General features: G+C 37.6%; 1 protein-coding gene across 1 annotated transcript; it reads right to left on the reverse strand.

Moving 5' to 3' along the window:
* Positions 1–525: 525 nt before the first annotated feature.
* LOC120750795 (WD repeat and coiled-coil-containing protein-like) lies at positions 526–14,643 on the reverse strand. The gene is made up of 3 exons (XM_040059794.1): positions 12,733–14,643; positions 3,869–3,989; positions 526–692 (listed from the first exon to the last, which is right to left on the reverse strand). Exons 1-3 carry the CDS (start codon positions 14,641–14,643, stop codon positions 526–528), a joined length of 2,199 nt encoding a protein of 732 aa, XP_039915728.1.
* Between the last annotated feature and the right edge of the window lie 1,444 nt (positions 14,644–16,087).

Genomic DNA, 16,087 nt, shown 5'->3' on the forward strand with positions numbered 1-16,087 from the left:
TTTTTAGTAATTGAGTATTTTCATATAAAAATTAGGCATTTCTGAAAATGTTGCAGGTTTCCATGGGATCCAGCTGGAACAGAAAAGAGCCTGAAGCAATTTTCTTTTCTTTTTCTTTTTTTTTTCCTATCCTGGTTTTCCTTAATGAATATAAAAGCTCTTTAGTTGTATTTTCTTCAGGTTTTATGTAGACTGCATACCTGTACCAGCTAGATTTGTTGTTATGATCTTTAGCACAATATTGTTCCTCCAAGAACATCCTGACCTCAATCAGAGTCAACAATAGTCTCTCCAGTCCGTAACAGCAGCTGTGGTGAACTCCACTGTAGGTCCAGTCCTTCCGAAGAAATCGTGAGGGTCCAGCCAACCCGAGGCTGTAGCTATAGTGTAACCATGCCACAGATTTTACAGTTACAATACATGGAAAGTAGTGAAGACAGCTTTCTAGTCTCCCAGTGTCTGAGACCACAGAATGTCTCTGTATTGTAGGAGAAAAGAAGGTCATTGGGGTTCTTTGCTCAGAAATTATGTCACTCTGCTTGGTGGTCGCATTGGGATGCTTTTTTTGTGGGAGTGACCTCCACAGACTTCTGAACTGTCAGTTCCATCCCTTATGATTATCTCTTGTGTGGCTTTGAATATTAATGGCACAAAGCCGTCCTTGTCTGCAGTGAGCACAATCCAAGAAGAACCTACAAAAATTAAGCAAGAAAAAGAAAATGAGTGCACTGCTCTGGTTACGTAAATGTAGAAGCACGTTTTTAAAAGTCAGTGAGCACGCAGGCAGGGCAGGTTTCTTTTTGTGCGCTAAAGCCTTATTACGCTAATGACATTAAGGTCTGACAATCCATGCTCAGCACACCTTTGTGCAAATGCAGCGAGGGGCTAAATGAAAGGTCTTGTAAGGTTTGAGGCATTTTGTCCCTTATTTAAATTAAGTTCAAACACAGGTACATCTATGCTAGTTCTAATAAACTATAAGTATCTTCATCTTCTGAAAATTCAGCCAGCCTTTCCATGCTGACTTTTGTTCTAATGACATCTACTTCTGCTTAGCCTTTTCACTCATCTGCTCTACCCAAATGACGAAGAGATTATAAAAACTGGAAAAGTTGCCAGCAGAAATGATTGTGCTGTACTTGTCCCAGAAGCGAGTAAGAGGTCTCCATCTCATTATTGTAAAACCAAGATTGTTCCATATGTTTTCAAATTCATATAGCAAATAGAAGAAAGTTACACCTTGAAGATGATTTACAAAAGATGATTTCCAAAAGCTGGTACAGTAAAATTTCTTGTATTTTGATTATTTATTGAATCACTCTCCTAAGAAGAATGAACAAAATATGGATGACATTTTTAATCCTTTTTTGGGGGGAAGAAAAAAGACAAGATTTAAAAATTGAAATATTTCAAAACCATTTAGGTTATCTTTCTGTATTGCATAGAAGTTGAAAGTAAACCTCCCCCCACTTTTGGGTTTTTTTTACTTTTCTTAGCAAATTGGCTTAAAAATGAAGCTATATTTATTTTCTTTAGCGATTCATCTAGCTTTCTTTTTGGCTGGACATTGCAAGTCTCATAGAAAAGAGTGAATTCTCTTTATTTTCTATTTTTTTCAGTTTGACACTATGGAAAAAACAAATCTGTGGCAACTTAAAAGCATTAGGGGAGCTCTTATATGACACACTTTCCTTAGAGCATGTGATTCTGTCATTTTTGAGCAGGGGCATTACCTGGGATATGAGGGAAAGAAAGCTCTGATAGGTTCTGTGTTGGGATTTTGGATTTTGGGATATAAAACTGTTTTTGAAATGGAATGTGACAAAATTAACTGTAGAAAATCCAAATGAACCATTCTTATTTTTTGTCAGTCATAAAAAAGCATGCTCCTGGAGAAGGTAAATCTCCCCTTCTTTAACTACTAACAAAGCACTTTTCCAGGCTGGTTGTATGTTGTCATGTCACCTGTTACATCATAAGAAGATTGTCTTTCCAAACCATGAATCTTTAATCTTCTACTCTTAATACTTTCTTTCTAAATCTGAACAGACTTCAGATTCTGTGAGCAGTGAGCCTGAAAGTGGAAGTTCTATGCTCCAAATGCATATTCCATGGTTCATCAAATTGAAGCATACTTTTGTGTCAGACTCTCAGGAGTTATTTTCATCCATTGAAATGCTGGAAATTCTCAGTGTCATTGATAACACGTGCTTGGAAGCATGGAATATTTAAATGGAAAAGCCATGTGCAGAGTGTAGTGCCATTTTATTGTGAACAATTATTATGATGATGTGCCAAAAAGAGAGACTCCTGTGTGCTGATACGAGGGCACAACACGGCAGACTATATTTAGCACAGGTAATGATATTACAGTCCTGGGCTTAAAGTGCAAACAATGAGGCTGAGCTCATTGCTCTTTTACCTCTGATGATCTTAACAGCATTGCTCTGGACATGAATTTGACTTACAGTTGTGAAGCTTTTCCCACCAATCTATTCATTCTTAAGTGTTTACTCATAGTAAGAATGCTAGGCTGTCATTATAATACAAGCATGCTCTTCATTACTTACACTTTAATTATATAGTATTAAAGGATGGGAGTGATATTTTTAAACTTTGCATTTAATATTTATGTCTTGTGTCAAAAGAAACTTTTAGGAATATAAGCAAGTACCATCTAGAACTGAATAAAGAGTTACACAACTGCTTCTGCTCCAAACCTCATAATTTTGCAGGATTTTGGTGAATTTTAGAAAGATTATTGTTCCAGTTTTTCTTTTTGCTCTAAGTGTACAGACTCAATATCAGAAAATCCAAGCAGAAAGAAGGATGCATTAGGATGATTCTGAGACATTATCTTTTTGATATCTCTGAAGTCTAATACATGAAATTGAGGAGAGGTGTTCTGCTAATTAAATATTCAACTGCTCTATAGAGCTGAAAATAAGTTTTCTCAGTCCCCCTGATTATTATGGACATTTCTTTCCAAAATCAAGAGCTGGAAATATTAAGGCAAAAAAAATGGGCTTCTTCTCTCCCTGCAGCATCATGTTGCTGCAGAAGCCTGCTGGGAAAACTCAGGTCTCAACAGCAGGTAGAGTTTTTTCATATATACTTCCACTTCACTGCACAGTCAAGGAAGATTCCTGGCAAAAATATGGAACCTGCATATCCTTGTCTTCTGGAACAGCCTCAGAAAGGGGATCACAGAAGTCTGTGATGAGAAAGGCCATCAGAAGAATTGTAGAGAAATGGCTAAGAAATGGCAGTGTGTGTGTTGCTGAGAAGGTGTCACATAGGAACAGACAGGGACAAGGCAATTCAGAGGCCAGTCTGGGGCCAGGTTCCCCTTTGTGCCATCTGTCCTTATGAGTTAATCAGTGGTGAGTGGTAAAAATGGGAGATTGGCAAATAGGAACATTGAGCTTCATTTTTTATCATACATTAAAACAATCCCAAATACTACTTGATATATAATTATATCATATTCTGAGAGTGAATTTTTCTCCAGCGTATACTCTGTTGTCCAGGCTGAGACAGACTAGTAAGGATGGGTGAAGCAAAATGCCAAAAGGTTTCAGGAAAGCAATTCTACTTCCAGGTAACACAGGGTACTGATTATTTTCTCAGACTTCCTTTGCAGAGGCACCTAACATATTACTCTGCTAACAGGTAGTTTTGTAGTTACTTAGCATTTAAATGATTTCAAGAGACTCTGCTGTATTTTAGACAAGGGAAAACACACTTGCCAAAAAAAGTTAGTTAGGTCGGTTTACTAAAGTCTGGGGTAATTATTCTATTACAAATGCCTCTTTTATGCTAAAAAAATCTCAGGTGAAACCAGATAGGAGAAATATAAAGAACATACCGTGTTTCATTTCAATAACAGGCAGATCAAACAGCTGCTGGACTAAACTCAAATGGATCTTGCCATCACAGAGGAGAACATCTTTTGTTTCTTCAGTAACTGATCCATTTGAAAAGCTTTTCTTCATATGCATGTATGTAAAAGAAAAGATCTTGTTAATGGCTTAGACATCGAGCCTGAGCTCTTAGAACCATTCCTCTGCTCTTACTTCTTTCAGTTCTTTAGTAATTTTGCCTTTTCTCTGTCTGTCTTTCCTACAATTTATAGATGACATCATCATGCAGGACCATTCTAAGCACAGTCTCATAGTCCCATGTGAGGAGGATGAAAATGCCTCTTTGGTTTTTGCTTTGTGAGCTTCTGCAGCTCCAAGTTGCCTCAGCCCTGCATGTGCATTGTCCTGGGGTGGGCATCTCTGTGTCTGTTGGGCTTCCCTGCCTGAAGGCAGTTTCGTGGAAGGGAATGTATCGTATCTGGAATAACGTTGTTCCAGGTGCTGCCAGAGAAACTGAGTGGTTTGCTTGGTTTCAGCTGTATGTGTTGGTGGGTTTGAGAGCCACTGCACAGTTATTCCACCCTGGTAAAATAACTGCAGAGTTATTTTGGCCCAGGGGGTATTGCAGAGAGACTGGACACGGCAACAGCCTCTCTGAAAAGCTGTCACAGCAAGGTAGCTTGGGAATCCTGACTTGCTTTGAGAGAGATGGAATGTATGGATTTACAGTCTTGGAATTTGCTCTGATATTCACTGAAAGAACACACTTGAATATAAAGATGGTTCGTTTGAGCTTAATGAAATTTAGGTGGCCTGGAGAATCAACATCTTTGTGTTTCATCTTTCTGGTTACTGCAAGGTGCAAGGACAAAAAATAGTTGAACTACTATGGTCATGGAGTGGATATATACTTGAATTTACATTTTCCTATCTGATATAATTTAAAAGTCCTTTTAACATTGAAAATTTCCCAATGACTCTATGTCATTATGAAATAGATGTGAATGGGACATTTTTTTCTAAATAATATTGTTAAATAGTATTGCTATACTTTGTCCTGTGAATTTCATTTTGTTCTTTCCATGCTTTCTCCCTGTGCAGTTCCATGTGTTATGTTTACTTTGTTTCTTTTTCTTTGGCATCTTCATGTTTGTAATACCCTTGGATTTCACATATTTGTTATGAATGAACAGTCCGTTTACCCAATGTCATAGACCCCTCTGCTTCATACATTCAAAAGGGATCCAAGGTAATATTTCAGAATGGGTTGACAGGATCTCATCTATCCTAATTACTGTTCTAGTCCTACTCCGTCTGTGTCTACTTCACACCCTTGAATTTTTCTTGCTAATGTTGAACTTACAGTTGAATGAATTCACCACTGCAACTTCTATTTTGTGTGCACAGTAGTCTAACCTTTGACTAAATAAACGTCTCTTGTAATGCTTGTCTTCATTTCTAATTGTGCTGTCTTTTGACAGTTGCTCTCTGTGAATGTGTGCTTTTTTGCTGTGTAACAACCTTTCTAAATCAATCCCTTTCACTTTTCTGTACACAATATCTGTGCTGTCATGCAGCCGCATTGAATTCTGTAAATCAGAATGTCTGCTGACTGTTGCAAATGTTTTTTCCCCAACTCTGCTATAAATTGCTCATGCAGATAGTTTATGGGTGATGGTTATTTATTTATTTATTTATTATGATTAATTTTATACATAGGAACCGTAAAAAATATCTTTCCACTAAAAACGTGAACTTTCCAGCTTTCAAAGATCTTCTCATCTTTCTTCCACATTCAAAACAACCAGAAATTTGTTGGTGCATGATTAATAAAGGACATACCTAAGGAATGTCTCAAGAAAGTACAATTTTCTTAGTCATAAATGTTTAGCAACGTTTTGTTACAGCTGTAACTATATAAGAGAAGTTCTTTGTAATTTTTAGGTATTTCCAAGTTATGTAGTACTATATTCTATTGAACCTAAGCACACCTGAAACACAATGGGCTGAATGTTCAGCAGGGAGTGTGTGCTTTGCATAGGAATTGCAATTGTGCTCTTTGCTTGTGCAAGTATTTGTGCAAAGCTTTGTCATTGCTACAGATTGTGGACTAGCACATCTAACAACTTTTTCATTTTCCTGAGTTCAGGTTGAAATAGCAGAGTTTATTCAAACTGGAACTTCAGTTCATGAGTTATAGAAAAAATGCACTGTAAATGAGACAGGTGCATTGCCTTGACCCAAGTGGTCCATTTTTCACATAGATATGCTTCAACTCAAGAATTATCAGAAAATAATCTAGCTCTGTCTCTCTTGACTTGAAATCAGTTGAATGGAAATGTATAATCCAGATGACTTTGTTCCAGTTTGTTTCCTATATAGCATTGCACATTATTATTGGAACAGCCATTGGAAGTGGAAAATATTTTTGTACACACAAAACTGCACAACATCTATTTTTTATCCTAAACAGTTTTTCAAGTACAGACCCGAAAGATCAAGTTTTGGTTTTTTGTCTTTCATTGCTTATCAGTATTCATATGAGCTATTTTCTCTGTCTTTGTCATAGGCTTCTGTTTATAATGATAAATGTAATCACCTTATACATTTAGTTTTTACTTTTTACAAATTCTGTTAGGTCAAGAACTTTTCTCAGTTATAATCTTCTAATTATTTAGCCTTTTTGTTTAATGCTTAGTTTAAGTGATGATAATGTGGCTTCTCTTGGAGGAATGTGTTCACACACATCGTATCACAGATTAACTGATTTAAACCTGTACCTTCTTGTGATGCAGGTAACTCTTAGTATCCCCTTTTTATAGATGATCATACCATTACACAGGGAGCTTAGGAGATTTTGTTAAGGTCATGGAAGTAATTTGTGAGAGAGTTAGGGGTACAACTGAAAGCTTGTCTTGGCACTTCCCACTTTTATGCCTTAACCCAAAGAAAATTTTCTAGCCAAATATAGGTTTAATCTACCTCTTCCCAAAATCCATTATTGTTTTTGCTATGTTGTTACTTATCTCCAATAAGAATCAGAGGACTTGAAATTCCCAGATTAAAATCCCTTGTGTTAGTTGCTTTATCTTAGAACAAAGTTTATCGGTAGACAAAGAACATGTTAATCACAGAAGAAACAAATATATTTCTACATATGTTAGTGTATATTTTCAGATTAAGTTTCTTTAGCCAACTTCTTGTAGTATGTCAAGTCCAACTCTCCTTCAACAAAAACCCAACAAAAAGACACAGTCAGTTCAATAATTGTTTTCCTTCACCCATGTCAGCCTGCCCAGATCAGATTTTATAGCCTATAAAGGGTGTTCTGGGCAGCAGCCAGCCCATCACAGCAGTGCCAAACTGTCTTTCAAAACTCACATTTTGGATTGCAAATATGTACAAGAAAAAATAATTTACTAAGGCAAAAGGATTCCTGGGTGAGATGTCTGCACAGTAAGTGAACATGCCTCCTCTCCCTTTTTTGAACCCCACTGAGCAGTCAGCTGGAACTGGTTCTGCCTCTTGACCTTTTCTTCATTTTTCTGCTATTTCCTGATGCACTGCCTACACTCCCCTGCATGTTAAGATCATCTTAATGAACTTAAATTCAATAACTGATGAAACAGGGAAGTAAATGAGAATGTGCTACCAATCAGAATTGTTTTTACTGACACTGGTTTAGCGATCAGTTGAAGTCTCAATGTATCTTTCTTGCCCATGGATGTCCAAGAATGTAAAATCTTTTTCAGAGACCTGCCAGCTGTGTGCCCAGTGCTCATTACCTGCTGAAGGATGTGCCTCACTGATGTGCCCACACACTGCTTTTGTTCTGTTCATAACACTATTGTATTTTGGATTCACAGTCATCTGGTAGTCACTTAAAATGTACAAAAGCAGAAATTTCATCTCTTAATCCTGAAATATATTACTATGCACTTAATATTAGTTCTTTTAGTTAATTTCATCCCTTTTTAAAAATTATTCTAGGTGTTAAATGATAGTAATCAATTTACAGGTGTGAAATCCTGATCCTTTACTGGAAATATTACTGACTTTATGTTGTATGCAGATTTTATAAGCATAACTCAGCAGATCATTAATGAAACTTTTAGATGAGCCTGAAAATCCATCATGAGAAAATCCACTAGTATTTTATTTCCATTTTCTTCTATATTACTATAACTATTACTGTCTCCCTTGCAGCTAATTCCTTAACCATCTTATTTTTCTTCTATTAATCCCTATTCTCTGCTCTTAAACAAATAATTTCCCCTGTGGCACAATTTCAGGTACTGTACTGAATTACAGGTATTTTAAATATTCTTAATCTCCTTTGTGTTAATAATCTGTTCTTTTATAAGAGTAAGGTATCAGGTTAGTACATGCATTGCACAGTGAATAGTGCTATAGTTGTCTAGGATTCTGGTTTCATTCTTTTAAACCCTTGATTTCAACTGTGTTGTGCTCCACTGGTTATTTCAGGTTTGATACCTTAGTATCCATTAGTCAGCTTGCTTCTACCTTGCCACCATATTCATTGTGCAGGATGAGAAAAAGCTACTAGATTAGCTAGATGTGAAAATGAAAAGAAAATGAAAAGAAAATGGAAAAGTGTCTTTTGAAAGACAATGAAAATGAAAGACAATGGAAAGACACTTAAACAGCTAAGGAATAGAGCACTGAAGAGGAAGGAGAATGATTTACATTCTCGTTGCGCCTTGTGCAGCGCTGCCATAGGTAGCATTCATTAGGTTTGACAGCTTGCACTGCTCCCTTCCCTGTCATTATTTCTACTATTGCTGTGATTTTTGGTAGATTCTGTTTTTATTGTGGTGGAGATATTGATATCTTTCCTTTCCTTAGCTTATATGGGACATTCCAATTGCAACCTTAATTAACCTGGCAGAGAAGCATGAACCTTAAAATGTTTATGCTGGAAGAGATCTGAGGTGCTCAGAGGTGCTTAAATCCCAGTGCAGTTTGCATTTATAGGGCACATGAGCATTCCAGGTGACACGATGCTGGGATTTCTCTCCTCTTGGCTCTCTGTTAATAGTTCTGCAACTACTGTTTCAGGCATACTGTCATCTAAGATATACCTTTTGTGCTTGTGCTTCCATGATCTTTATGTATGATCTTTACTTTTCTTTGTGCAGTATGAAAACTGGCTTCCTTTTTGACATTGCATGTTTCTTTCCTTTTCCACCTGCATATCCAACAAACAAATCCTCTGTTCTAACAAAAGGAATAGTGTCTCCTCTACAAGCCCTGCTTGTCTGCTATTGATCAGTTTCAGAACACTGTTGACAGAATTTGTTCATAACAAATTCCTCAACCTTTGCTCAAAATGCTATCCATGCATTAATCACACTTTCTCTTGACAACTGCAGGTCTTTCTTTTACAGTCATCCTAAATCTCTTCTTTCTATATTTCAGGATAGCTGACTAGTTTCTTTCTCCAGGGAGCAGTCATATCAGCTTCCTCTTCCATCATTTTCATGACTTACTTTCTATTGCTCAACCCGAGTCAAAATTGCCCTTTGCATTTTGGAAGGGTTCATGGTCTTATTACAGCTCATCATTTCAGCCTGGTCTTCACTTATTTTACTGTGCCCCCCTTATATTCACCTTCTTTACATCATGTATTTCTATCAGAGCTTTACTACCATATGTTTGGATCCTTTCTGTTCATCTCCCAGATACGTGTAAAAAAATAGTTTATTTTGTAGCTGACCTTGCCATTTAAGTTCCCCATAGTAATTTGTATGAAGATACTATAAAAAGATACAATAAAAGCACAAACTGACTTGTGTACAATTATTGGTGAGTGCTAAGAAAAGAAAGTCATTGTGACTAATTGCTAAAAAGATATTATTTCCTGTTTAATTATGCAATATATGCTCTCAGTGATATAAACTTTTGACATCATACTGCTTGTGAACAAAATGTAGGAGTTTAAAGATATTCTTCAGATTAAGATGAATTTTATTCCTCCTGGAGAAGTTTGCCTAAATGCCTTTAATTTGAGATCCAGATTGGCTTTATTTCCACTGTAATTAGGTTTTGAATGAGACTAATTTAAATATTCTGCAGCTGTTTCTTTTCTGAGGGAAAAGGATGACAAAAGTGTCTTTTTGCAAAATGAAACAGAAAAAAATCTGTGACAGATCTTCTTTTTTTTTTTTTTTAAATAATATAATCTTATTGCCTGTGTCTGTCTGCCCTCCCACATCCCCCTGAATCACAAGCCTGTATGTGATGAAAGAGGAATAATATTTGCTTTTCAGGGTTGAATGATCAAGTTACCTCTGGTGGTGGAATGCTATTACAAAAGTGATAGTACAGTGACATTTCCAAAGTGTAAATGATCGTGGTTTTCTTCTATGGCTATGGGCTACAAAGAATACAAATTCTGGTAGCACTGCATAGATGTGTCTTCAGAGGCGTTACAGGCAGGCTTGCACTAACAGGATAAATAAAGGTTTTGAAGACTGTTAAATGAGCAGACATTATGAATTATTAAGTAATAAATGTTTCAGGGTTTTTTTTTAGTTTTCTAAGCAGAACAGGAAGTACACATAAATATATCAATGACGCTTCTGCATAACCATGTTCATAGTTGCTCATCAATTATTGCTACATTTTTATATATTAAGTTTTAAACTTTCATTTTATTTTTTAAATGCATAAATATGGTTAGGTAGTTCTGATTATTGTATTCTTTAGTACAATAGATTTCTCAATCAAGACTGAGCCTCTGCTGTGCTGGGGATTATAGAGACACTTAAGAAGACATGCACTTGGCACAAAGAGCTGGAAGATAATGGCCATATGATTGACTGGACTGCAGTGTTCCTAAAGCTTAGGATGTTTTCCACTGGCTGATATTTATATCATAAGGCAATAAAGCCATTTCCTGATTTTTGCTCTGTGAACACAGTCTGGCTTGAACCCACAGCTGGTCTCTGAGCTCACGGTGCACTAAACAACTCCTGAAGGAGGAACAAGGTTCAGATGTCTGAGTATAAACTAATCAAAACAACTATTTCTCTGAAAATTATTAGCTGCCTATGAAGCAAATATTTCCCTGTCTGTCTGTAGACCTTTCTGCCAAGTCTGTTTTTCATTTTTTTTGGCATCATGCTGTGATCCTGTTAGATTTCAACAGAGGGGATGAACTACACAAGGTGTTAGTCGAGACTTCCCCAGGAAAGCTGTGTGTGGGAAGGCATTAGTGGCACTTTTTCTGAGTCATTGTAATGTGGTGTTAAGCAGTGCTTGCTGCTGGCTTAATGTGAAACTAGCCTGTTCAGATTAATAAGTATTCCTTTCTAAATACAGTTTTTCTAGCAGTATTTTAGAAGAATTTAAATTTTTTTGTTGTTCTTTCCAAAGGAAAAAAACCAGATTAACTAATTCTTACTTCTTGTGCAAGCATGTGCACAGCAACTTCAGATCTTAGATTAATGTTACGTGTCATAAATAACACTTCTCTTGGGAAAGGTTAATCCAATTGAATCCTAGAAATAGGGCTGCTTGCTAAATAAATAAGTTGATTTATGTTAAGAAATCAAAATTAATTTGAACATTCTGGAGAACAGAAGGGCTTGCTTCTTGGCCAATAAAATCCTAAATTATTTAAAATAGACATGCTGCTTTTTCACCAGAATTTGTATAATGTGTTCAAGTTAAATTATTGACTAATTCAGATTGAAAGCTTTGCTTTTATCCAGAGAACCCAACACACCAGAATCTGTTTAAATGCCAAGTAAACGATCGCTAGAAGGTAATGATCATGATTGAATTGAGTCACCATTCCCTTAATGAGTGCTTAAGGAGGCATACTTAGATGTCTGTATGGATTCCTTTAAAGTCAAAGGAAGTAAAATTTGCTTCAGCATCATCACACTGCAGTGTATTATTTTGACATAATGCTGCTTATGTTGCAGTAGATAAGGATGCATTTAGAATTGGCATCTACATCCTGAAAGGGACATCAGTTTTATCACTAACATCAGCATGTTCAAAAATCTGATCAGTATAATGTTAGTATTCCTGTGAATAATATTAAAAATAGTAGATAGAAATAATTACCCAACCTACATTCCTTAGTTGAAATCCTTATTGAAACCAGGAGGAAATTTGCCAAAACAAAGATATATAGGAACATGACGGTTTGAAATTCTTACATTTATTTAATGAAATCATAATTATGTATTGATAGACTGGAATGTTTTTGTTTGTCTGAGGGGATTTTTTTTCAAAGAATTTTAAGTGGTTATGTGTTTTACAGATTGAGTACATCTTATTTTGCCAAGAATAGTGTTGAGAAATCAAAGTAGAAATAAGCCAAATTCTTGTCATGTCCATTTAAGTTTTTCATAAATTGAGATTCAGTACTTTGTTTCAGTCTTCCTCTGAGTCTGACTATCTTCAGACTCTGGATTTGAGCTCAGGTTTACGTTTACTGCATTCCTGGTGAGCTACTGTAGCCCCCCCATTCATCAGCTTATCTCTGCACTAAGCTAAAATACAAGCCTTTTGTAGATTAAAAACTCTGGCTCTGTTCTCTCTGACAGATGTACACAAAATCGGCCAAGCTTCCAAGACAATTGTGCATGATCAAAGAATAAACAGACAAATCTCCCATGTTAAGTATCCTCTAAACTATCCACATCATTCTGAGTTATTGTTCCAATGACAAATTATAATTCCATTTTACATTAAGCTTGATGCCAAACCTAGGTTACATTTCTTATGGATTGATGAAAATAAACTGCATCCTCTTGATTTAAAGCTAAATAAATGCAAGATTGTTTAAAAATTCGGTTCCTATTACAATATTTCTAAGTGGAGAAGATGTTACCTGGTAAGTGACATGCACGACGGGCGGTTCCTGGGAGCATGGGTAGGCTAAAGATATCCTCCTCCCGTTCCTAGCAAAGTCCGTTATTTCGGAAAGACTCAGCTGTAACTCATTGAAACTGCCACAAAGTCTCTCTAAATTTCTAGATATGTGACTCATTCCCCTTTCACTTGGCAAATTGTTGTTTTTAGGAGAATTCGATACTTCTTGGATCACGTTGAACTGCACTTTAGGGGATGTTGGTCTGCTGGAAATCCTGCTAGGTGATCCAAAACCACGAAGAGACACTGAGCGATTCATAGGTTCAGCATCCAATGTTTCTAAGGCCACCGAGGAGTCACCTGGGAGCCTTTTTTCATCCAGGTCACTCACACTTGATGAAGAGCTCTGCTCATAACTAGGGCTCTTTACTTCTTCAATGAGTCTTCTCCTGCCACTTGGAGACTGAATAACTGTGCTTCTTGGTATTAACAACTCCCTGCTTTGAGGCTGGTCTTCTGTGGCAAGATTCTCAAAGAATCTTCTTTTTCCAGGTATATTAACAGAGGATTCAAAGTCATAAAACATATTCTGCTTAGTCTCAGACAATGCTGAAGAATTTTCTTCCAGCATCAATTCTTTGACCATAAGACGCATTACATACCTGTCTGAACTTGAAGATGGAATGAGATTAGGCTCAGGGAACCTCTGCTTGCCAATCAGAATCATTAAGAGTTTATCTGTTAAAAAGCATAGGCCCTTTGGTCTTTCATTTTTTTCCAGCTGGATTTGTTGAATGTGAGGCATGCAGGAAGAGGTTACTGAATATACCAGAACAATATTAGAAGTATTAGAGGCTACTGCCACAATCTGAGCTCTAAAGTCAAAAGCCATTATATCAGGAACCAAAATACCTGGGATGGTGACTTTTCTGGTGGTCGTTACCTTCCTCTCAAAAGTCACCAAGATCAAGTGAGAAGAATCTTGACCATTTGTTGTGGCAGAGTCTTTGCGTTTCAGAGTAATGAGAGGACTGGGATCAGATCGACGGTGGTTTGCAAGGATATGGGTCAAATCCACAGGACCCGATGAAGAAGAAGCAACTGAATCAACACCTGATCTGTCTGAATCTATGGACTTTCTTCGTGTGTCCATGGAGTATTCCTCATCACCAAGCACCTGTGAGATTAAAGAACCATCTTCTGTACCAGAGGGCACATCAAATGCAATGCCTGCATTGAAACCACAGATACTATCTAAAGGAAGCTCAGTAGCTACAGCAATTTGGAAATCCAGAGTGGCTTCTATAGCGCAGATATAACCTCCCACATCAAAAACTGGGCAAAAGGAGCAGATATTTAGAGTTTTCTGAGCATTATCCCATATGTAGGAGTGCAGGGCGCTCCCTATAGCAACTACTAAACGATTGCCATCCTTAGTCCAGCAAGCACAGTGGATGAGTCCGCTGCTTTTGATCTCTGCCTTAACCCGTGTATTGTCAGTACGGACAGCATGCAAGACTGACGCATCTCGTTTTGTAAGCACAGCCAAGACCTCCTTCTTTGGATGCCAGACACAGCCCTGAGAAAGCAGAGGAAATGGCTCACCAACTTCACAAGTCTGAGAAATCAAGGGCTTTTTCTTCTCTGCACTGCTGTAGACCAGCTGCCAAATGCTTACATGCTTTTTGTGCTGAACAGCGAGCAGAGCTGGGGTGTCTGTAGAGCAAAATGGGCCCCAGTAAAGCCCATGCACATGTTCAAATTGACCAACAATGCTTGAGTCTCCAAACTTCAGCTCTCCATTTTGATAGTATAAAGTAGTCAGTATCACTTGCTTCCCATCTGTCCAGGCAATTCCATGCACAGGGTGGATAGCTTGATATAAAGCATTGAGGCCGGTTCTCAGAAGCTTTGCCTTTCCCAGATCCATCTTTTTAGGCTTTCTTTCTAGTGGTGATTGTTCCAAAGTAGAGAGTACATTTAATTCACTTGCAGATCACCATGAAAAAAATTTTTTCTCATGTCTCCTTCCCTTCCTTTCCAGCATCAAGCTGCTATTTTCTGCTAATAATCCAAGAGTCTATATTGTGAACTCCTTCTCTGTAGGCCTGCAGCTGCTCTTCTAAGTATAAATCCATGTCAAAGCTGCTTTGGCTAGGTCTTTTCCTGGGAGGAGTTATCATCTTCATGTGATTGCTAACAAGGTTTAACCAATTACTGTGCATTTTCGTAGGAGGCTATTTTTAACTCTTCAGTGCTGGGCATATATTTAAAAATAACACTAATACCTTGACCTTCAGTGAATGAAGGTCTTTACCAAAGAGAGAGATCATACACTGGTAAGCCTGAGTATTAAGCTACAGCCTGAAATAATGACCTGACACTTCTTTCAGGTAGCCTTTGAAGGATGAAAGAAAATTTAAACATAACTGAGAACTGTACAAGGCAGATTGACTGAGAACTGTACAAGGCAGATTGCAATCTGTGATGGGCAGCATCTTTCAAAGAGACAAGATCCGAAATGGCTATGAAAGAAAAGTAGAAAAGGGAAAGCATGCTCTGTTCTGTTAGTAGTTACAAGAGAATGAATGAAGGTGAGAATTGAAAAAAACCCGAACACCCAAACTAAAATACCCCAAGTCCATACTCTAGAAGCAAAGAGAGCTGATTAGTGATTAGTGTTCATTTTACTGGGACATACTTCCTAGCTACAAATATATATTAATTTCTTTCTTGGTCTTCCCAGCCACCTGTATCTGAGGGCTGTTCCCTCATCATACAGACAGAATGCAGTGAGGAATCAAAAAATTTCCTGTTTCTCCTAACCCTGCATTTTCCACAATATGTAAGATAACATCATGCAAGATCCTTGAATTGTCAAAGACCCAAAAGACCCAACCAATAAATTGCTGTAGCACAATGGGGCTATGGGAGGATACAGCAGTTTGGGTGGACTGTGTTGTTTCAGGCCCAGAGCTGGGCAGGATGGACTGCCTTGGGTGTCTCCATCCTTCCCTCCTTAGCACAGCCTTCTCTGGGGTTAGCTTGGGCAGAGTGTGCATATGGCTGAGCATAAATAGTCTGGGTAGGATTAATTAACTTAAATATAAGCAACCATTACTATTTTCAGTGCCCCATGTTATCTCAGATAGCCACACTGAGCTGGCAGGTACAACACAGGACTTCAAGAAGAGTAGTGCCATTCTGGGGTGGCAGCTGGCAACGAAGAGATGATCCCCAGATAGTCCCTGGACTGCCTAAGATGGCATTAGAAGCTTATAAACAGGTAACTGAATCCCATCCTCAGCATCTCTCTGTAATTGTTGTTTTGCCGGTGCATCTCCTTTCAGCTTCCATGTAACTTGTGTCCCTTG

This window comes from Hirundo rustica, chromosome 3 (genome assembly GCF_015227805.2).
Source record: "Hirundo rustica isolate bHirRus1 chromosome 3, bHirRus1.pri.v3, whole genome shotgun sequence".
Classification (NCBI taxonomy): Eukaryota; Metazoa; Chordata; class Aves; order Passeriformes; family Hirundinidae; genus Hirundo; species Hirundo rustica.

What these genes read in the sequence shown, in the direction of transcription:
- LOC120750795 (XM_040059794.1), bottom strand. Translation starts at nt 14,643, where the DNA reads ATGGATCTGGGAAAGGCAAAGCTTCTGAGAACCGGCCTCAATGCTTTA. An exon ending in TCGTGCATGTCACTTACCAG is followed by an intron (nt 3,990 to 12,732) that starts GTAACATCTTCT and finishes ATGCATATGAAG; the next exon opens with AAAAGCTTTTCAAATGGATC. An exon ending in TGTTATTGAAATGAAACACG is followed by an intron (nt 693 to 3,868) that starts GTATGTTCTTTA and finishes TAATTTTTGTAG; the next exon opens with GTTCTTCTTGGATTGTGCTC.